We start from the raw sequence: 23,630 nt of genomic DNA on the forward strand, positions 1-23,630 counted from the left end.
ATTACAGTAAATAAACTGAAAATGCAACCAATGGCAAAGTCATGATGAACATTCCCATCAAATTCTGTTGGGAGGTGTGGTGGTGATGAGACTGCAGGGCTCAGGGAAGATAAATATCACAAATATATCAAAACCTTCAAATTATTGTGCATTCACACACTGACATGGGCCACAAACATGCTTTCACAGGAACTGTACTTATCAGTCTACCACAGAACCAGATTTTGCCATAAACTACAAAATTTTTAACACAAAGTTGTATTGACATCTTTCTAATTCATATACATGCCCTAGCTGTGATTTTAAAAAATAGAAACTACACATTGTACAAATACTCTCCCCTCACAACTGCTGGCAACATTTTTGGATGGAATTTCTCCCTCAATAAAATTAATGGCATATTTTATACACATGAAAGTCAAACTGCATCAGCTTCATGATTGTTGAGAGGATTAAATGGCTCAATGTACATATGTAAACTGCCTGACTCATGGTGAGTGCTCAGTTGGCAATTATTATTAAACATCTGTTACGTGCTAGACCCTGGAAATAAGATGTAGAGACAGTCTCACAGCACAGGCTTCATATATACACAGAGGAGGCATTTAAGTTAGTACAATACGGTATTCTAAGAACTGAAACTGAGGAGGGTGGTGGTAACCTAAAGTCAGAGGGAAGGTCCAGGGAGGATGTGGCAGATCATTTTCACGGAGGTGATGCTGAGCGCTGACTTTCAGGGAGAGGGGAAAGCAGAGGCATCTTTTTAACCTCAGTTTTTGCATCTGTCTAACTGGGAGAATGTCTCAGCTGACCAGTTCACAAGGCTTTACCAGAGTTAAGTTATTGAAGAGAATCTCAAGGCTGAAAGGGTCCTAGAGAAAGGATTTTAGTGGTTAGTTCTCTGTTTGAATATCCCTGCTGTTACACAGGTTCCTTCTGGCCCAGAGTGACCACGCTGTGGATGACTGCTGAGTGAGAGAAACTGTATGACTGCCAGAGTTGCCCCAGCTCTAAAGGAAGCCCTCTGATGAACAACCCCGACACTACGTGGGAATGGACACAATTGGCAAATGTGAAAAGGTTTCTAGAAGTTAAAAGCCTTATAAAAATGTATGTACCTATGTTGCAGAAGTGAGTGGCTGAGCCATTCACTAGGACATGGTATTTCTGCTTCTGTGTCCAGATCCATTTCTCTGCTGGCACTGTGTGCTTGGTACATTTATTGTAGGTTTGTCCTCTCGGGCTAGAGTACGCATACCCTGGGAGTCCATGGTGGAAGGCAGGGTGGGGTTAGGGACAAAACCTTGAGAAAAACACGGTATGTCTCTGCAAGTCCACTGCACAAAGATTTTTTTGGTGGGGGAGTGTGTTTGTTCAGGTATGTTATGGATGATATTAGAAATTTGTTTGGCTTTAGATAAAATGAGACACTTCAAGCTTTCAGAAGCCACTTTGGGTAACAGACCAAACCCTAGAATTTCACTTGGTTGAAAAGTGTGAAAGGCAGTGCTGGAGCAAGTAATCAAGGGAGGTGTTTGAGCAAGGTCAAGGGTCCTGATAAGCCTGTGCACGAAAACAGCAAGCACGTCAGACTTACCTGTGAGCTCTGCAAAAAGTACACGTTCCCAAACCTCATTCCAGACCCACTGATCAGACCTCTGGGGGTATATTTTCAGTAGGATCCCTGGAAGATGATGATTCTTCCAGCTGGATTCAAGAACCACAGCTTTAGACAAATAGAGAATAGTTCTTACAGGAGGCTGGAGAGGTGAGAGGAGAAACAGGAAGCTCTTACAGGAGATGACAGGATATTGAAGAAGAAGCCATCCAAGATACATTTTTCAGTAACAGTTAACAGAATTGGGGGTCTGACTGCAGAAAGGGTGAAAGCAAAGGAAATGATGAATAATGACAAAGTCTATGTTTCTGTCCCTAAAATAGGAATCACTGAAATGGAAAATCCTGGAGCTGAAAGTGGCCTTACCCAGCTCTACTCTGTGAACTTTGTATTTTTTCTTTTATTTATTCATTATCTCAGCAGACATTTTTTTGCACATATACTACATGCAAAGCATTACGTTAGATGCTGGAAAAGAATCGTGAACAAGGTAAGAAGGACCCTGCCCTCATAGAGCTCACATTAACAGCTAATTAATTCCTATAATTAATCATTACTGTGAAGATGGCAAAGATCTTGCAAAGATGGGCACAATAAAGGACAGAAATGGTATGGACCTAACAGAAGCAGAAAGTATTAAGAAGAGGTGGCAAGAATACACCGAAGAACTATGCAAAAAAGATCTTCATTACCTAAATAACCACGATGATGTGCTCACTCACCTAGACATCCTGGAATGTGAAGTCAAGTGGGCCTTAGGAAGCATCACTATGAACAAAGCTGGTGGGGGTGATGGAATTCCAGTTGATCTATTTCAAATCCTAAAAGATGATGTTGAGAAAGTGCTGCACTCAACATGCCAGCAAATTTGGAAATCTCAGCAGTGGTCATAGGACTGGAAAAGGTCAGTTTTCATTCCAATCCCAAAGAAAGACAATGCCAAAGAATGTTCAAACTACCCCACAATTGCACTCATCTCACACGCTTGCAAAGTAATGCTCAAAATTCTCCAAGCCAGCCTTCAATAGTACATGAACGGTGAGCTTCCAGATGTTCAAGCTGGATTTAGAAAAGGCAGAGGAACCAGAAATCAAATTGCCAACATCCACTGGATCATTGAAAAAGCAAGAGAGTTCCAGAGAAATACCTACTTCTGCTTTATTGACTATGCCAAAGCCTTTGACTGTGTGGATCACAACAGACTGTGGAAAACTCTTAAAAGAGATGGGAATACCAGACTACCTTACCTGCCTCTTGAGAAATTTGTATACAGGCCAAGAAGCAACAGTTAGAACTGGACATGGTTCTAACAGACTGGTTCCAAATAGGGAAAGGAGTATGTCAGGGCTATATATTGTTACCCAATTTATTTAACTTATATGCAGAATACATCACGTGAAATGCTGGGCTGGATGAAGCACAAGTTGGAATCAAGACTGCTGGGAGAAATATCAATAACGTCAGATACGCAGATGACACCACGCTTATGGCAGAAAGCGAAGAAGAACTAAAGAGCCTCTTCATTTAAGTGAAAGAGGAGAGTGAAAAAGTAGGCTTAAAATTCAACATTAGAAAACTAAGATCATGGTATCTGGTCCCATCACTTCATGGCAAATAGATGGGGAAACAATGGAAACAGTGAGAGACTTTATTTTCTTGGGCTCCAAAATCCCTGCAGATGGTGACTGCAGCCATAAAATTAAAAGACACTTGTTCCTTGGAAGAAAAGCTATGTCCAACCTAGACAGCATATTAAAAAGCAGAGACATTACTCTGCCAACAAAGGTCCGTCTAGTCAAAGCTATGGTTTTTCCAGTAGTCATGTATGGATGGATGTGAGAGTTGGACTATAAAGAAAGCTGAGTGCCAAAGAATTGATGCTTTTGAACTGTGTTGTTGGAGAAGACTCTTGAGAGTCCCTTGGACTGTAAGGAGATCCAACCAGTTAATCCTAAAGGAAATCAGTCCTGAATATTCATTAGAAGGATTGATGCTGAAGCTGAAATTCTAGTACTTTGGCCACCTGATGCAAAGAACTGACTCATTGGAAAAGACTCTGATGCTGGGAAAGATTGAAGATGGGAGGAGAAGGGGACGACAGAGGATGAGATGGTTGGATGGCATTACTGACTCAATGGACATGAGTTTGAGTAAGCTCTGGAAGCTGGTGATGGAGAGGGAAGCCTGGAGTGCTGCATCCATGGGGTCGCAAATAGTCAGACACTTCTGAGCAATTGAACTGAACTGTGAAGATGGTAACCAGTGAAAAGTACAGAGTGCTAGGGTTAGCTGTAATGGGGATGTAGTGTGGGAGACAGGGAAAGATTGTTTTGAGGAAGTAATATTTGAGCAGATTGCTAGGGATGAGAAGGAAGGAGTTAACCAGGTAAAGGTACAAAGGCCATTGTGAGGAGAGTCCACAGTAAGACAGGGGCAGGAGCCCAAAGGGAGCTGGTAAAAGGCAGGGCGGTCCTTGAGGCCACACCACGATTGTAGTCTGTATTTTAAGAACAGTGAGAAACCACTAAGCAGTTTAAGCACAATCAGATCTATAGATTTAAGTAACTGTCTTTAATTGTATCAGGCCCTCTTCTTCCCATATTTTATCCACAAGCATAGATAATTCTTAAGTCCCATTAAAAGCTATGATAGATATACATTTGAATAAAAGATGAATAAAAAGTAAAATATATACATCTACAAGTTCTTTTCTCTATAGTTTTCAAAAGGGCCATGCCTATGGAAACCTCTTGAGTGACAGTTGTTCTAATTTACTACTGTGGTTCCCATAGGAGCCATTCTAGGACTCCCCAGTCTGTGTCCACTCAGCCTCTGCTTCATTATGTCTCTGGGCACCTCTTACTCTGTCACTGAATAGCTCTTTTCATTTGTTTGCTTCTTCCAGATTGTGCCCCAGTTAGTCTCTGTTTAACCTCTTGTATAGCCTTCTGAAGAGTCTTTCTAATACTCTTCTACAGGACAGCTAGTTTGAGAAATGATCGCATATCCCCCCCTTCAAATTTAGTTTTATTCACAAACAGCCCCATTTCCTTCAATAACTCCTCACATTGTTGTGTTGTTAATAGAAAAAAAGAGAAACAGGAAGGGTGATTTGATTTGGTGGTGAATAAGATGAGTTCACAATTGGGTCACTTGGAGGATGAGTTGACTTCCAAATGGAAATATACCAAAAGCAGGAGTCAGTGCAGGAGTGGAGCTCGACTCATAGCTGAAGATAGACACTGAGAGCAGCCCTCAAAAGAGGCTTGGTTGTCTGTAGCAGTAATGTAAAGATGAGGCAAGAGTCATCATGCAAGAAAAATTGAGCTAGAGAAAAAGATGGGAAATAACAATTAATAAGGGCTTCCCTTGTGGCTCAGCAGTAAAGAATCTGCCTCCAATGCAGGAGACGAAGGAAACATGGATTTGATCCTTGGACTGGGAAGATCCCCTGTAGGAGGGAATGACAATCCACTCCAGTATTTTTGCTTGGAGAATCTCCATGGACAGAGGAGCCTGGCAGGTCACAGTTCATTGAGTCACAAAGAGTCAGACACGACTGAAGTGACTACGCATGCAAGCACCTATCATGGGCCAGGCACTGGTTGCTGGGCAAATATTACCACATTGCTGCTGCTGCTGCTGCTAAGTCGCTTCAGTCGTGTCCGACTCTGTGCGACCCCACAGACGGCAGCCCACCAGGCTCTGCCATTCCTGGGATTCTCCATGCAAGAACACTGGAGTGGGTTGCCATTTCCTTCTCCAATGCATGAAAGTGAAAAGTGAAAGTGAAGTCGCTCAGTCATGTCCGACTCTAGCGACCCCATGGACTGCGCCTACCGGGCTCCTCCGTCCATGGGATTTTCCAGGCAAAAGTACTGAAGTGGGGTGCCATTGCCTTCTCTGATTACCACACTGCAGTTTCCTAATCCTGGGTGTCATTCTTCCTGCTTTGCAGCTAAAGGAACAAGACTTAGCTGGGTCACTTGCCTTAGAGCAAGAGAAGCCCTGAGGCTATGAGCACCTATAACAGTGGGATTGGAGGCCGTGGGGAAGGAGAGACAGAAAAGACTTCTGGCAGATGGATGGAGCAGTGGTTATTTAACATAGGTTTATCTGATTCCAAAATCCATGCTTTCTCCATCTTTGCAAATAGGAGAATCCATTTAGAAAAGAGCTGCAGAGAAGCCCAGGAGATGGGAATAAGAAGAGGTGAAAAATTAGACAAAATAGAAGCTGCTTGCGACTTTTAGGAGTGGGCTTTCATCAGAAGGTGTGATTGGAAGTAAGACTGAAAGGAGGGAAGGAAGTGTATGGGGAGAAGGAGGAGAGTGTGGCTGTGGGGTTTTATTTTTCTGTTCAATTGCAAGGTTTTTTTTAGAAGGGTAAGATGGGTATGAGGAGCTAATGGTATCCCAAAACAGTTATTTTTCTGAACCTAAGATCAGAATGAAATAATGATAAGCTCTTGGCAGAGATTGGACAGGGAGGGCTTACTTGGCAGGGTACTCACTCATGTGAGCAGTAGAGTTTGAAACTGATATTTGAGGGAGAGGCAGAAAAAACTCTGAGTGGGACAAGGAAATGGAAGTGGTGCCCAGTGACGAACAGAGGCCTCTACAGAGAATAGGGTAAGGTTAAATCCTATGCATACACCCAGTGCAGAGTGTGGCTAAAATCCAAGTAATTATATTTGATAAATGTAATATCTGTCATTTACTGAGTGCTTCCTAAGTGCTAGCTTACATGCATCACCTTTCCCCACAACACTCCAAATGAAACTGGTATTCAGAGAAACTAAGTAATTTACCCAGTTCATACAAGATCATACAGCTAGAAAGCTGTGGTCAAGACATAAGTTTGTCCATTCCCTGAACCATTCAGCCGTACTGAGTCTCCAGGCTAACAAAGATGACTTTATGGAACATGTTTGGAAGAAAACATGGGTGTGTACTCCTTTCAGAAGAACAGTAATTGATAGGAGTAGAAAATGAACTCAGATGTCAGGGAAGAGGTATGGGAATTCACAGCCTGGGGGACAGAAATTGGGCAGTGAGTCACAGAGGGGACATGGAGGGGAGCTCATTGTAGGAATGGCTATGGGCTGCTTGGCCAATGGAAGCCACAGATAGGGAAGATGTGACTTTCCTAGTACAGATGTCAAAGCTGGTCCACCAAAGGCAAGACAAGATTGGGTTCTTCTAGCATCTCTTGAATGATAAAAATCTCATTTAATGAGATAGGGCACTCAGGGCCGGTGCACTGGGATGACCCTGAGGGATGGGCTGGGGAGGGAGGTGGGAGTGGGGTTCAGGATGGGGAACACATGTACACCCATGGCTGATTCACATCAATGTATGGCAAAAACCACTGCAATACTGTTAAGTAATTAGCCTCCAATTAAATTAATTTTAAAAATCTCATTTAATGAAAAGCAGAGCTTCAGATTATGTCTTAAATTATAATCTCCCAGAGAATATATATAATTCAGCAAAAGAAACTCCCATCTTGGGTTGAATGCAACTAGTTGAAAAAGAACTAGTTGTGAAGTAGAAAGGAAGGGAACTTTGGTAAAATTGATTGCTTCATATGAGCTAGGCATATCAGAACCGTGGGCATTAAGAAGGGAATGAGGGAGAATTTAGACCAAAGACTTAAGCAAAGATGGCTTGAGAACACTACAAAGTTCACAAAAGCAAAATTGTGAAGATACAACTGTAGTCAGTAGGTACGAATAATAGCATAAATAAGAGAAAATAGACATGTTGACCTATAAATAGTCACTCAGAAACACTTGTCAGGTGGTTCTGTTATTGCATGTCAGAGATGGAGTTTCAAGAGACAAGGACCATGAAAGAGCTCCAGGATAGAGAGATTATGACATAGCCCCTGTCTTTGAGTTGTATACAAAGTTGTCTAGCCCAGTTCTTAAAAGAGAGTAGGAACTCAAAAGTGTCCTCAGAGTCAGACCAGCTTGGGGCCAATAGAATTTTATTATGTTAAATGTGATTTAAAAAACACAGTTATTACTGTAACTAGTGTTTATTGAATGGGACTCATATGGTAGGCATTGTCTGAAGTATTTTCCATACATTTAATGACAACCCCATGAAGTAGGTATCATCAGTATTTTATCTTTATATTTTATCTTTATGTGAGGATAAAGAGTTAAGTGATTGGTTCTGTAGAAGGTGGTGTCCATAGTCATTAGTCTATAGTGAAGGTGTTACTTTCACCAGTGGCTGATTCTCTTTGTATGATGTTCATGAATTGGGGAAGTCCTGCTGGAAGGAATTTCCTTATAATGTAAGGTAAGTCATTTCTGTGTCTGTTACCACATCATATGAATCCTCCTTTACTCATGGGAAGACACATCCTGTTAGAAGAGAAATCCTACTGCTTAGGTTTGTTTTCATTCTTAAGTCAGTTGACTTTGATCCCGAGCTTTTATGCTGTAAGATCTGAACGGTATGGTTGTGGTGTGATGGAGGTGCCTGGACCTGCGTTAAGAAGATGCGGTGTCCAAGCCCTGTTCTGTTCTAGGGCTTGGGCAGGTCACACGCCACTGTGGAGTCAGCCAGCAGCCAGTTTAAGATCAGGACTTAGATTCAAACCCAGCTCTGTCTCTCACATGATGAGTGACTGTACAAGCTAATGGCAGTGCCCTAATCCTGCTGTTATGGATTGAACTGTGCCCCTACCTCAGATCCATACACCAAAGTATGTAAATTCTAACCCCCGGTGTGACTGCATTTGGAGATAGGGCCTTTAAGGAGGTAATTCAGGTTAAATGAAGTCATAAAGGTGGGCCCTAATCCAATAGGACTGATGACCTTCTAGGAAGAGGAAGTGATACCAGCAATCTCTGTCTCTGTCTGTCTGTGCACAGGGAAGAGGCCATGTAAGGACAGAGTGGGAAGGCTGCCATATACAGGCCTGGATGAGAGGCTTCACCAGAAATCTACCCAGATGGCACCATGACCTTGGACTTCTAGCTTCCTTAACTGTAAGGAAATAAATCTGTTGTTTGAGCCACTGAATCTGTGGTATTTTGTTATGGCAGCCGTAGCTGACTAATACACTGCTAGACCTGCCTTCCTGTGAGGTAGGGATTAACAATGGTACCCAGTCATAGCCCTGTCCCATTGCTTGTTCCAAGAGAAGCCATGAAAAGAGCTGAGCATGTTGCCTGGCTCATGATAATACCCTGATGATTTCAGTTGTTACTGTTATTAATAGTGAAGTGTGGCTTCCTTCCCTGGGCATGACAGTCTCACTCCTCACACGGTAGGTATGAGGGTGAAATGAGACCTGTGATTCTTAAAACCTCCCTAACAACATTACTTTGCCAACAAAGGTCTGTCTAGTCAAGACTGTGGTTTTTCCAGTGGTCATGTATGGATGTGAGAGTTGGGACTGTGAAGAAAGCTGAGCGCCGAAGAATTGATGCTTTTGAACTGTGGTGTTGGAGAAGACTCTTGAGAGTCCCTTGGACTGCAAGGAGATGCAACCAGTCCATTCTGAAGGAGATCAGTCCTAGGGGTTCTTTGGAAGGAATGATGCTAAAGGTGAAACTCCAATACTTTGGTCACCTCATGTGAAGAGTTGACTCATTGGAAAAGACTCTGATGCTGGGAGGGATTGGGGGCAGGAGGAGAAAGGGACGACAGAGGATGAGATGGCTGGATGGCATCACCGACTTGATGGACATGAGTCTGAGTGAACTCCGGGAGTTGGTGATGGACAGGGAGGCCTGGTGTGCTGCGATTCATGGGGTCGCAAAGAGTCGGACACGACTGAGCGACTGAACTGAACTGAACTGATGACAGAAGAGAGTGCTCACACCCTCCTGGGGATATGGGCACAGCAAATTTCCACCAGAATGATTTGTAAAGACTCACATTTTATCTTAAAAACCCACACAAATTTTGTATTCTAGTTCATATGCAGTTGTGTGTGCTTTAATTCCTACAGTTTTTGCAGTAATTTCTCAGGGTAGACCACTGAGTTTCTAGACAGATGACCTCGTCCTGTGTGTGTCATTCACTTCACTTGCATTTGAGGAGGCCTTTGCAAGTCACGAAGCACTGTTCTGATGTGAGGATTTAGTGGTATGTATCTTTCAAAATCAGCATTACACCTGTTCAATTTGGGGTGCACTATAAAGTGTGCTTCATGTTGTTAGTGAACTACTCGAGCCACTGTTAGTGAGCACCGACTGTGTGCCAGGCAGTGCTGTCAGCAGGGTGGCTGCCCAGATCCACTTCCAGCCTTCCTGAAGCTTACATTCCGACAGGCTAGGTAGACACTGAACACGTAGTCAGATAACTGACTCTTAGAGGAATGGCACATCGTGACGAGAGCTATGAAGGAGAGAGAAAGTAGGCTAGGAAGGCCTGCAGCAGGGGAGAGAGGCAGAGCCCTAGAGCATTCTGAGTACTAACAGATTCCTGGGGAAGTCTGGCATCCTAGGAAGAGTGGTCTGGAAGCAGCCTTCTTTAGTGAGGTATCAGTTATTAAGCATTTTAAGCTGGTCTGTCAAAGGAGGGCATAGTCTGCTTTCTACAACTCTGGGTAGGCTAGGTATGGATTTTTGTACTGGGGATTTTGTACTGGGGACAGGGTGGTATTTAGTACCATGTGGGGTGTGATGGGGTGGAGGGCAGTGCTGTTTGCTTTAAACATACAGTGTGGGAGATGGGGATGGGGGACATTAGAGGCACCTCTGCTGTCTTTTTCTCTCCCCGGCAAGTGTGTATGCTCTGTGCACACTTGTCCAGGAGTCAGTTAACAGGTAAGAACTGCTTTATAGATGAAGCCCCCCCATTTTCTGCCTGACTTTCCAACTCCTAATAGGAAAGGGTTGATGCAGCACTTGTGCTAGAGATGGTATGGGTGGGGAAGCTGTCCCCGGCACCTTGAATTGGAAGTCTGGGGTCCCCTGCAGCCCTCTGAACTCTGGCTGTACCCGTGAGAGGAGTGCGGGGAGGTTACCATGACACCTGCCCCCAGTGCCCTTCCTCATTGCTTCCACACCCCTGGCCACTCCTTTTTTCCCCTTGGAGGTCTCAGTGCAGCAAACAGGCAGATGGGGGAAGCGTGTAAGATTATGTAGGGAAGGGGAGGAATTTTCCACTAATAATAATAACAACAGCAGCAAGAATAATGATACTTGTCATGTTGGCAGCACTTGCCAGTTTACCAAGTGCATTCACACTTGTGGGCTCCTCAGTTTCCAGAGGTGGGGCATTGTGACACTGGTGTTCTGGTTCCCAGCCTTTGTCACTGCCCCCATGTTCAAGCAAGCCACTTTTTTTTTTTAACAGCTACAAGCCCATTGAGGTGTCCAGGCCTTTATTTAAGCATAGCTTCCCATGAATGCGCCCCCCACAAATGCTCTCTCTATGCTCCTGTTGCAGTTTGAACAAGCACCCCCACCACGTCTGTGAAACTTTCTTAAATACTCTTCAGCTCTTCAAACTGTCCAGGTAAGAAGAGGTCTCAGAGACAATCCAGTTCAACCTTGTCACTAGCCCAGAGAGAGAGGGTGGGCTAAGGTCACAGGGCTTATCAGGCTCAGAGCCAGGGCTGGGACACCCATGCAGGCACCCACAGGCACTCCTGCAGCTCCTCCTCCCGACACCCTGGGTCGATGCACACACTTCTGTCTCCTGGGGCTTTTCAGCGTGTGAACAGTAGGGGCTTAACCCGCCCTGTTGTTTTCAAGAGTATGACTTGTTAACTCTATTCTACCCTTGGTGGAGGGGGTTGGGATGGGGTGAGAGGAGCTTCTCTTCCTCAGGAGTACTTTTCGGGATCTTTCATGAAGTTAAGGCTCCGAGTGTATGAAAACTCTGGTTTCACACACTGGAGGCAACTCAAATCCGGGACAGGAGTCCCCCTAGCACACCCCTAGCAGCCCAGGCACAGGAGGCACCTGTCCACACAGCGCCAGGTCTTCGGCCCCCAGCTTCTCCCTTCCTCCTCGCCCCCACACTCCTCGGCCGGCCCAACCCGCTAGTCTCTGCCTCCTCCTCTCTGGCTTTTAGATCGCGCGGTTCTCCCCTTACCGCCCTGCAAAGCAACAAGTGTGGGCGCCGCGTTTCTTCTTACCCCGGCCTCGGTCCATGGCGCCGGCGATAGGGCAGCAGGGCGCGGTGCCTCCGGCGGGCCTGGCAGCAGTCGGCGCGGCACTCTGCAGTCTGGCCCCGGCCCCGCGGGAGCGCCCTCCGCGCGTCCCCTCCCCCGACAGGATGCTCGCCCGGCGCCCCCGCCCGCCCGCGCCCGCCCCTGCGCTCGGCTCCCGGAATAGACCCGGAGCCCGCCTGGCCCCCTGGGCCTCGGGTGTCCCTCATCCCCACACACCCTTGCCACGCCCTGCTTTTCACAAGTCCTGGCGCCCCTCTGTGGAGGGGCTACTAGAGGACCCACATGCCGGTTCACGCTTCCTTTCATGCCCGTACCCGCGTGCATCGCACCCCTGCCCAGACCGAGGCACTATTGAGCTCTGCTTGCATTCCGCTAGTGACGAGAAGCTTACTACCGCACTTCTAGCCGGGTCCATTTTCAGATTGTCCAAACTGTTAGAATCTGTTTTTCAACAGTAGAGTCAAAAATCTCTGCCTGCTGCGGCCACACATTTCGTGTCTTTGGGTTTATCTTCTTCATTAAACATGTCTTTCCTGAGCACCTTCTAGAGCCAGACAGTGGACCAGACACTATGCCAATAATGGTGTAAAAGAGGAGTGAAATAATAAAGATCTTTTAAAAATGACCTAGGAAAAGGAGAGAAAGGATTGCTAAAAGGTGGGCAGTGGCTTGGGACACATCAAACTTTTGAGGTCCCCAGTGTACTGAATCTTAAAGAATGCCAACATGGAGTGTTAAAAACTGTGGAAATGAACACATTTTTAGCATAGAAGGGCAATGCAATGTTGAGTGTGCTCTTCCTTAAATAATTACAGGATGTAGAGAAATATTGCTATGACCAGCAGCAGCAGTGTGGTCAGGAATGGGATTTAAGTTTAAAGCTGTGTGAAGAATGTCAGCATCTTTCGTCCTGTTAGTGTGTCTCTGTGAAAGTAGGTCCAAACCGATTATAGTGAAATGTCTAAGGCCAAAAGTGAACTCAAGGCTTAATTCTTCTTCTTAACACTTCTCCTCCCCAAGATAGGCCAGACCACAGTTTGAAGTTTTGGCTAGGCCGCTCCTTTACATAGAACATTCTAGCATTGGGACCATCTTGTGCAAAGGCTCAAGGAAGGACCTGGGAAAGACCATCCTGCCTTTTCCTGGACTGGGAATATTTCCTCCATTCCCAAGTTGAAATTAGTGCCCTTGCTTCACCAAATTGCATCAGTAGTTTGTTTAATATATCTGTGTGTGAGCCCAGAGGAAATATGGTGTAGTGGAAAAACAATGGGATTGAAGCCTGAAAACTTGTGTTTGAGCTCTTGCTCTGCTGCTTACGAAATGTGTAACTTTAAGCCTATGAAGCTTGCTTGCTCATCTGTGCTATGGGAAAACTCATACTGACCTTGCAAGGTTTTGGGGAGGGCAAATGACATGATGGTACAAACCCACTTTGTAAACCAAATATAGCTATAAAAATGTGAGCCATTATTATTTTCCAAGTTCCTCTTTGTTCTTGCCCACTTTTCCAGTTTGAAAAGGTCAGTTTAAATTCTAAAGCAGACAACCAACAATTTATAAGTGAATTAACTTCTAAAAGTTCACTGTTTTAATTCTGAAACACTTGAAAACAAGGCTATAAATTGTAGTTAAGTTCTCAGTCTAGCTCATTTACTACTTTAAAAAACACAATATTTCATTTGAAGTAAATTTTAAAAATGTATAAAATGCAACTATTGCAGGAACAGATGGAGGGCTTAGAAGCTTTAAGAAATTTTTAGACTGGCAGTTTATCAGAGAATTGGAACAGAAGAATAAAAGCTAAAGGGAATTTATATGCACCTATGAAATGGTATATGGAATGAGATTAACTGAGCTAGGAAAGATGTAAAATGGGAAATGTGGGCTAGGAAAGATGTAAAAATGGGGTCTAGGAAAAATGTAAAAATGGGAAAACATAGTCTGTGCAGTTTTCCTAAAGATTAACAGTAAGGAAGTAGCTGTGAAGATGTAGTGGTTCTGGTTTAATAATTACCCACAGTGCCCACTAGGTGGCACTGTTGACTAAATTGACTACAGCTTGGTTGCTGGCTGTTTGTGGCTTTAGAACAAGGAATAACTACATATCTTTTCTGTACTTTTTCTTTACATAGGCCCATAGACACCATTAAAAACTACCCCTACTTTTGATTAGTCTACCTAGGAATATTTGTTGCATTCTGTGCCAGTTTCTATTGGGAGAACTACTTCCCTGTGGCTCAGACGGTAAAGCGTCTGCCTGCAATGCAGGAGGCCCAGGTTCGATCCCTAGGCCAGAAAGATCCCCTGGAGGAGGATATGGCAACCCACGCCAGTACTCTTGCCTGGAAAACTCCATGGATGGAGGAGCTTGGTGGGCTATAGTCCATGGGGTCGCAAAGAGTCGGAGACGACTGAGTGACTTCACTTTCAATGCTAAGTAGAAATGATCTCCATCCTTTGAGTTTCCAATCTAGTAGAGGAGGTAAATATGCATAAAATAATTTAATTAAAAATTATTATGTGATAAGTACCAGAGGAAATATAAAGTGCTCTTGGAATTCAGTAAGATGAAGCAGGAATTTCTTACTGATCATGGAGACAATAGTGGATGACAGACACGTGGGTGAGCCTGTAATGAGGAGATAACGTTACAGACAGAGAAAACAGTGAGAGCAAAGACATAGAGATAGAAAACTGCAGGATGTGTCTGCAAAGCAGTTTGGCTTGGCCAGATTATAGGGTATCGGGTGGGCGGTGCTGGAATGGGGATGGAGGTTGTGGGTGCCTTTGCCTGGTTTTCTCCTCCCCTTCCCCCTTCCCTGTGTGAATGCAGTTCTCTGGAAAGGATTTTTAGGATCTGCCTCATATATTCCCTTTTCTTATTGCTGTAGTAATTCCCTTTTCTTATTGCTGTAGTAAGTTTTCCAGGTTTGCCTGGTGCTTGTCTAAAGAAGTCTGTGTGAAGAGTTCTAGCTCTGTAAAAAGATATCAAATTTGGTCCCACTGAACAATTCCAGGAAAAAAGCTTTCAGCTCCCACATGCTCTTAGTCTTGTGAAAACAACTGATAATCCCCATTCTCATTCTTAGCTTATCAGGTGGAACTGGGAAGCCCAAGGAAAGAAAAATTTAGAGGCTAAATGTTCTTTGTCCCAGTGAGAGAAACATACTTTAGCCTTTTAATCTGTCACTTTGCCTCTAGGTCTGCTTCCATCATGGCTACCACAGCGACCATTCCATGGTTCTAGTCAGATCCTCCTTAAAAGTATTTGATGGCTTTCCTTTGCTGTCAGTGCAGAGTTCAGATTCCGCATTATAGTATCTGCGGTACGTTCCTCTCTCAGCTCCAGCCCGCCATTCCACAGAGTAGTGATCTCAGGAGACCCTGGGAAAAGTAAGAAAAACCACCAATTGGGGTTCAGATCTGGATTCTTGAACTGACTCTGTTACTATGTTACTCTCAGTTCTTCCATTGGGTCAGTTCAGTTCAGTCTCTCAGTCCTGTCTGACTCTCTGCAACCCCATGAATCGCAGCACGCCAGGCCTCCCTGTCCATCACCAACTCCCGGAGTTCACTCAGACTCACGTCCATCGAGTCAGTGATGCCATCCAGCCATCTCATCCTCTGTCGTCCCTTTCTCCTCCTGCCCCCAATCTCTCCCAGCATCAGAGTCTTTTCCAATGAGTCAACTCTTTGCATGAGGTGGCCAAAGTACTGGAGTTTCAGCTTTAGCATCATTCCTTCCAAAGAAATCCCAGGGCTGATCTCCTTCAGAATGGACTGATTGGATCTCCTTGCTGTCCAAGGGACTCTCAAGAGTCTTCTCCAACACCACAGTTCAAAAGCATCAATTCTTCAGCGCTCAGCCTTCTTCACAGTCCAACTCTCACATCCATACATGACCACAGGAAAAACCATAGCCTTGACTAGACGAACCTTTGTTGGCAGAGAAATATCTCTGCTTTTGAGTATGCTATCTAGGTTGGTCATAACTTTTCTTCCAAGGAGTAAGCGTCTTTTAATTTCATGGCTGCAGTCACCATCTGCAGTGATTTTGGAGCCCAGAAAAATAAAGTCTGACACTGTTTCCACTGTTTCCCCATCTATTTCCCATGAAGTGATGGGACCGGATGCCATGATCTTCGTTTTCTGAATGTTGAGCTTTAAGCCAACTTTTTCACTCTCCACTTTCACTTTCATCAAGAGGCTTTTAGTTCCTCTTCACTTTCTGCCATAAGGGTGGTGTCATCTGCATATCTGAGGTTATTGATATTTCTCCCGTCATCAGTGTTTAAATTCCTACTTCTCTCTTTACCCCTTCTTGGCCCCCTAGACTGCAAGCACTATGCGAGTGGGTGTTGTGTCTTACTTGTTGCTAGATCCCTACAGCCTAGCACAGTGTCTGGAAACTATTAAGTGGTAGCAAGTATTGTCGGGTGTCAGTGAATAAATGCTCTAGGACTCAGGAGGTTTCTATTAATGCAGGTGTCTTGGGGCGTGATCTCCTTTATCCTCTGAGATTGTTTATTTGCTTATTTATTTGTAGAGGAAAATGAGATAGCAGTGATGTGTTCTGGGAGCATTGCCTCTCTGCTTCCCTTCCCACTGCCTGCCACTATGGATGTGCAGCCCAATCCATGGGGCTTCTCATTGGCTCAGGGCCCCACTCCCAAACTCATTTGTGCAGGGTGAGCCCCAGAGCCCCTTGCTTGAGTGTCTGCCCAGTGCTGGTCGCTGGATGAAAACCTCTCTTGTTCCACTCAGCACAATGTCACCATTATAGCCCCTATCCAGGGAAATGACACATGGCTGTTGGTCCACCCTGGGCCCCAGAAAGCAGATAGAGGTCTGAGTGGTGGCTACCGGGGAAGGAGAGTTTCATGGCTGGATGAACACCTCTTCTTTTGTTGCACTTTCTGGTTTTTGTTCCAAGGCACTAGGCTCCTACCTGTACCCAGGCCACAGGTTTGGTGTCAGCTGTCACAGAGCCCAGAGCACTGTTGTGTCTCTGGAAAAGGAGCGTTTGTTCTTGTGCCCCAGTGCTGCACATCCCCACCCCTAGGATCCTTCAGGAAAAGAGCTCCTTAAGTGAGGCTCACAGGCAGAAGTACCCTCAGGACCAGTCAGGGGAGGTGTGTATGTGAGCCGACCAGCTGGAAAAGCAGAGCACGCTTGTTCCATCTGAATGCCAGGAGCCAGCAACTCAGTGCAGTGTGGCCAGCTCTTCAGACTTTTCAAGAAAACCCAGGAATCCAGATTTCAGCTTTTGATTTTAAAATGTTGGTAAATAAGTCCAATTGTTTTAAAACATTGGAGGGGCCAACTAAAATACCCCTGTGGGCTTAAAAGTGGCATACAGGAACCCTGAGAAAAACTGTGGGCCCATGAAGACTTCTAGAGAGTCTGTCCAGCTGGTGCCTCTACCTGGGGGCCAAGGTGATGCCCATCCTTTAACCCTGCAGCAGGGACTAGCTCTCTTTTGAAAGGGTGCACTGCCTTTTCCCTCTTCATCTCTAGCATGCAGGCTGATGCCAGGGTACAGAGTGCAAAGTGCAAAGTGAATTTCTAAACCTTGGAACTAGAAGAACTTTAGAGCTGAGAGGAGCCCAGGACTTTAGCCAGGCTGGTCCCTTTGTTTGTTCAATGAGGACTGAAGCCAAAAGGGGAAGAAAGCTTGCCTGGAATCACAAAAGATCTCAGAGGCAGAATTGGGGAGTGGTGCCAAGGGCTTTAGACTTCTGTGACATACAGCTGTGAAACCTTGAATGAATTATGTATTAAGGGCTGTTTCCTCATCTGTAAAATGAGGATGAAAGTAGTACCCAGAGGATTAAGTGAAGTTTGTAAAGTGCTTAATGTAAAAGTACAAGTTATTGTAATCAGTGTGCATTTCCTCTGGAGACATTGTCAGACGCTTATGGAAATATTAAGGAACACTGAACTCTCAGCCGCACATCCAGGCTGCCCCCTGCAGGGAGTTTTGTGTAAGCCAGACCATTGGAAATGGGGTAAATTCTGCCAGCTTCCTCCTTCCCTGTGGGGACACCTGATACCCTCGGATACGAGGACTATGGCGCTTTCAGCTCCTGTTACCCACAGAATCTGAGAAGGGGTAGCAATTTGTAGTTATGTTTTTAAAAATTAAATAGTGCTGTTACTTTGTCAGAAGGACAGATTGCTTTCTCCTGATTCAAGTAGGCAAGACCTGAGTCTTGGGCACATTTCTTTTGTATGACAATAAAATCTTTATCCAAAGGAGGGCTTTGGGAGCAAGAAGGCCTTTGGTCCAGGTCCTACAAGCACTTTTCATGACTGAGGCACGTTTTGACTCCTCACAAGTGCTTCCCTAGTGAGTCACATGGCCTATCTCTTGTTCCTGCAGGAACTGATATAGGCACTACTGAAACTGGGATCGCGTGATTTCCCTAACACGGCAAAGCTGACGTTATTAATTCACTCTGGGAGTCAGTGTGTTTGTCACAACTCCTTTGATGCAAGTGATATAATAACAACTCAAACCAGCTAAAACCAGAAAAGGAATTAATAAATTATTAACTCAGAAGGTAACGGGATTTGAAAGGTGAAGTTGGATTTAAGATAAGCTCAGATTCAGGAACACAAAGCGGTTGCTACTTTCTTTCCATCTCCTGACTCCACCCTCCTCTGTTCAGTTTTCATCTTCCGGTGGTGTCTCAATCTGTGGCAAAGAAGGCCCCAAGGCTCGAGGTCTGCACACCTTTGCTGGTGGGAATTCAGGTAAGGGTAACGCACCTGATCTAAGAATGAGGGAGATGCTGAGAAACCCCTCTCCGCCGCCCTTGCAGCCAGGTACTGTGCCTGAAGCACATCATTCAGTCCTTACCATCTAATGAAATAAGTGCTGTTCCTCCTGTCTTGAAAGTCTCATTTCATGTGGTGTATTAGTTTGCTATTGTTGTTGTAACAAAATACCACAGGCTGGGTGGCTTAAACAATGGAAATTTATTTTCTTCTGGTTCTGGAGGCTGGAAGTCCCCAAGCCAGGTGTCAGCAGTTACTCTCCTCTGAGGCTTCTCCCCTTGGCTTGCAGGTGGTGACCCTCCTGCTGCCTCATCACATGGTCTTTCCTCTGTGTACCTACATTCCTGGCATCTCTCCCTCTGTCCTAATCTCCTCTTCTTATAAGGACACCAGTCAGATTGGAATCTGGCCCATCCTCCTTCCTCATTTTGACTTGTCACCTCTTTCAAGGCTCTATCTCAAATACACCCATATTCTGGGGAACTGGGGGTTAGGGCTTCAACATATAAATTTCGGGGGGATACACTTGAGCCCATAACCCTCCAGGTAAATGGAGAGGCTGAGGTTCGTACTCAGGGAGGCTGAGTCTAGCCGTGGTGCTGTCATGTTCCTGCCACAGGTCACAGTGGTGCCCAAGTAGGCAAGTCTTCACAACGCAGAGCAGCAGAGAGAGGGATGGGTCCAGTGAAAACCGTAGCAAACAGGAAGTTCTTGGACATGATGTCCTGGGAACAGGCTTGTGGAATATGCGAGTTTTGGCTCCCTGAGGTAGGGTGGGGTTAACTCGGCCCTGCTTGATTGTCAGAGTACTTGTGTTTTCTTGTCCCTGAAGCATCTTCAGATTTTTTTTTCCTTTGGTTTCCTAGAGAACAGTCATCATGAAGAGACTGAGGGGATACATGTCTTTCCTCTGCTCTCACTTATGTCAAAGGGAACAATAATTTGCAAAGTGTGGAATTCAGGCTCGTGGTGAATATGTAAGGTAGGTTTAGATGTGACTCAGGCCAACATATTTGGAGAGTTATGAATTGATCTGAATTTGTATTAAAAGCATAAAGTTGGTCCTTATTTGATACTGATAAATAGAAAAGTCAGGAATGAATCAATTGAAAGAAAAGTATCACATAAATAGCATTAAGTAAATATTAATAAATGATGAAAATTGTGGAGGTGGTGTTTGAGTGACTAAAATTTGGGAAACACTAGGACAGTTTCCCTCAAGGAGGAAACACTTCTGGACATGGGCATAGATGTCACCTTAATTTTTGACCTGATTCATCTGTACATTTGGCCCTCATTTACCGCAAGGACCCAGGCGCGACTGCAGGCCTTTGGTTTTTCTGCCTGTGCTCCTGTGCCAAAAATCACATCAGAGGCCAGGTGAAGAGGCATGTGGATGCTTGGGTGATAGAGGCCAGCCCTAGTCGTCACGGCTTCTGGATTTTATTTATTTAGTCTTGCTCTAGGGCTTCTGAATAGCTTGGCAGTGGCTCACAGCTCTGTACGTAAAAGCAGATGTTTATCACTATGTGATCAAGAGTTTTAGCAACTTGACATCTGATGTGGAATGAAGTATTTAAAATTTAATTACACATGGGGCATTAACAGAGTTGGCGTAACTCTGCAAACTCACTTCATAATTGCTGTGAATTTTAGCAGGGCTTTGTTGCCCTTGAATTCCAAGCCCTTCTTCTCCACATTTGGCTCTGTTCAGTGGCCAGCTGCAGCTGCTGACACCATCCACAGCCGGTCCTCGGGTTTCCGCACCAGGTGCCTCGTGAGGACGAACAGCTCTGGGCGCAGGAGAGCTGGCGGCTTGTCTTGTTCTGCTCAATGCTCAATGGGCCTGTCTCTGTGGCTGCAAAATGCAGCCATTGCCTTGTCTTTAAGCTCTAACCTTCTGTGATTTCTGTGGCCCCTATTTTGAGTTCTGCTTTATTAAAGTAAGGTTGCCCTCCAGTGTCCAGAGAAGTCATGTGCACAGGGAAAGGGCTCCCTTCTAGAACTTCAGGAGGTCAGACACAAAATGTTGCCATCCCTCTCCAAAATAGAAAGATGGTTTAAAGCAGCACTTCTCAAACTTCACTGTGTGTGTGACGCACCCGGCGGTCTTATTAAAATATGGGTTTGGATTGAGTAGGTTGGAGTGGAGCCTGAGATTCTGCATTTGTCACAAGCTCCCTGGTGACTCCAGTGCTGCTGGTTGGAGACCACACTTTGAGTAGCTAGACTTAGAACATTTCTGCCTGCTTCTGGTAGGTACAGTCACAGTGCAAGCCAGACGATCTTCACGTAGCCCGCGTGACTTAGAGGTGTCCTTCCAGGCCCGTTGCATATTCTGGTCTCTGCCTGCCCTCCAGCTCCCCTTCCTTTGCGTCTCTCCCTTGTATTTTAGTTCTACATACATCAAGCTCTTAGTCACCTCAGTGCCTTTACATACACTGCTCTCTGTGCCTAAAACGCTCCCATCCCCACTTTTCCCTTGGGCACTTCGTTGTCATCCTTCAGTCAGAGCACTGCTCCTGTCTTCTTCCCTTTTTTGTTCACTTGTTTACAGTCTTGTTTCCTCTTTAAGACTAGAGCTGCATGAGAGCTCACCCCGGACTTGTACACAGTTGCGTCCTTAGTGCTCCTGCCTCACAGCAGATGCTCCAGAAACAAATACTTTCTGAGTGTGTGTGTAGCCAGGGGGCAAGGAAACATTCTTGAGTTTCCTTTTATACATTTTAGCCACCTGTCTCAAGGGGCTGTGATGGGGGTGATACTTGGAGGAATCATAGAATGAGAAGTCAGGAAAGGAGCTCCTTTTAAGCCACATTTCATCATCATAGACATCAAAATGTGAAAAAAAGTTTATATCTTAGAATGGATATAATAAAGTAACGTTTCTTACTTATGTCACAAAAAGAACTTCACAGAACTTCTTGTAAGGTGCATTGTGATTCTCTGAGGGGAGAGAGTGACTGGTTGAAACCGTGTGATTGCTTAACCCAGAGGCCATTCCCCATCTGCCCTGTCTTTCTTCTTTACCAGCAGGGCATCAGCCTCCCACTATTGAGTCTGAAATGCAAAAAACAGATAGCAGCTGTTTTTGCTTCAAGGGCATGGGCCTGTTTTGTAGCTCTGCCAGCACAGCTTGCAGAGAAGCCTACTGAGGACTTCTGGGAAGGTTTGTCTGCTTAAGAGAGACACACAGAGGGAAATTTCTGTCCTGTTTCTCAGTGTGATTGTGGGAGGACACAATGCCTGGCACCACAGCAGCCTCTTCTAAACCTGAGGAATCACACCTGAGGATGGTGGAATGGAGCAATGCCAAGAATCTGGGCGCCCAGCAGTATCACTGAGCTGCTGAATCGACTAGCCCTGCACCTGGGACCTCTTTCTAGTTGGCAAGGTAATGTGTTCTCATCGTTAAAGCCACTTTTAAGAAGGTACTTTTAAAAAAATACGTATTTATTTATTTAGCTGCATCAGTTCTTAGTTGCAGCATGCAGGATCTTCATTGTATCATCGGGGGATCTTTTGTTGTGGTGCACAGATTCTCTGGTTCTGGGGTGTGGGCTTTCGACCATGTGGGTTCAGTGCTTGCGGCACTCAGGCTTAGTTGTTCTGAGGCATATGGGATCTTACTTCCCCAATCAGGGATCAAACCTGCATCCCCTGCATTGCAGGGTGGATTCTTAACCACTGGACCATCAGGGACATCCCTAAGAAGGTACTCTTTACTTGCAACTGAAAGCATCCTACCTGATAAGAGTGGTTGAACTGATTTCTTCAGTCAGAGAGGTAGGAATTGGCTCCTGGCACCACCACAGTTATTAAGCATCCTCTTTAATGCTGCTTCCTCCTCTATGAGATGCAGGTAAGAATAATGATACCTCTTGGGTTGTTAACAGAGGCTTAAATGAGATGATGGGCAGAAAGTCCTTAGCATAGAACTTGGCACATTTCATCAGCTATACTGCAATACAAAGTAAAAAGTTTAGTAATAAAAAAGAACTTGGCACACTCTTGGTACTTAATAATGAGGAACTATTACTATGATTATTAAATTGAAGTATAGTTGGTTTACAATATTGTGTTTTGGGTGTATAGCAAAGTTATTCAATTATATATATTATTTTTTATTCAGATTTTCATTATTGGTTATTACAAGGTATTAAAGTTGTTCCCTGTGTCATACAGTAAATCTTTGTTCCTTATCTATTTTATATAAAATATGTATCTATTAATCCCAAACTACTATTTTTCCCCCAACTCCCTTTCCCTTTTGATAAGCTTAGGTGTTTTTTAAAATTATATTTGTGAGTCTGTTTCTGTTCTGTAGATAGATTCATGTGTATTATTTTTTTATATTTCATATATAAGTGATATAATATTTGTCTTTGAGTTCCTTCACATGTTGTGATATTCTCTAGGTCCCTCTGTGTTGCTACAATGGGCAACATTTCATTCTTTTTTATGACCGAGTAATATTCCATTGTGTTTATGTACCACATCTTTTTTATCCATTCCTCTGTCTACGGACATTTAGGTTGCCTCATGTCTCTAACTATTGTAAATGGTGCTGCAGTGAACACTGGGTGCATGTGCTTTTTTTGAATTATGGTTTTCTCTGGATATATGCCCAGGAGTGGGATTGCAGGATCATATGGTAATTCTACATTTAGTTTTTAAGGAACCTCCATACTGTTCTCAATCGTGACTGTGCCAATTAACATTTGCAGCAACAGTGTAAGAGGGTTCCATCTTCTACATGCTCTCTCCAGTGTTTATTATTTATAGATTTTTTGATGATGGCCCTTCTGACTGGGGTTAGGTGGTATCTTGTAGTTTTGATTTGAATTTCTCTACTAATTAGTGATGTTGAACATCTTTTCATGTGTCTCTTGGCCATCTGTCTTTCTTCTTTAGAGAAATGCCTGTTTAGATCTTCTGCCCATTTTTTTGATTGGGTTGTTTTTATGCTGTTAAAGCCTCATGAGCAGTTTGTAAATTTTGGAGACTAATCCCTTGTTGGTCACACTATTTGCAAATATTTTCTCCCATTCTGTGAGTTGTCTTTTTGTTTTGTTTATGG

The 23,630-nt window shown here is 44.5% G+C and overlaps 1 protein-coding gene and 1 long non-coding RNA gene across 12 annotated transcripts in view; one reads left to right on the forward strand and one right to left on the reverse strand.

The window, feature by feature from the left end:
• Positions 1 to 11,842, reverse strand: part of AFAP1L1 (actin filament associated protein 1 like 1) — a 76,239-nt gene extending 64,397 nt beyond the window's left edge. Inside the window, exon 1 of the mRNA XM_027546002.1 lies at positions 11,732 to 11,842. Within this exon, the coding sequence (XP_027401803.1) occupies positions 11,732 to 11,747 (16 nt within the window). The 5' untranslated portion in view covers positions 11,748 to 11,842. The remainder of the gene's footprint in view (positions 1 to 11,731) is intronic.
• Positions 1 to 23,630, forward strand: part of LOC113895183 — a 114,361-nt gene that overhangs the window by 66,821 nt on the left and 23,910 nt on the right. For 5 of the 11 annotated variants that reach the window (XR_003511784.1, XR_003511783.1, XR_003511786.1 and 2 more), the window contains exons 4-9: positions 930 to 1,110; positions 8,508 to 8,624; positions 11,038 to 11,106; positions 18,442 to 18,526; positions 19,417 to 19,532; positions 21,773 to 21,944. This is a non-coding gene — a long non-coding RNA (uncharacterized LOC113895183). Of the gene's footprint in view, positions 1 to 929; positions 1,111 to 1,941; positions 2,109 to 8,507; positions 8,625 to 11,037; positions 11,107 to 18,441; positions 18,527 to 19,416; positions 19,533 to 21,772; positions 21,945 to 23,630 lie in introns of all 11 variants that reach the window. The other 6 variants (XR_003511776.1, XR_003511778.1, XR_003511782.1 and 3 more) reach the window with 6 other exon arrangements.

The sequence above is a fragment of the Bos indicus x Bos taurus genome, chromosome 7, assembly GCF_003369695.1.
Source record: "Bos indicus x Bos taurus breed Angus x Brahman F1 hybrid chromosome 7, Bos_hybrid_MaternalHap_v2.0, whole genome shotgun sequence".
Taxonomy (NCBI): domain Eukaryota; kingdom Metazoa; phylum Chordata; class Mammalia; order Artiodactyla; family Bovidae; genus Bos; species Bos indicus x Bos taurus.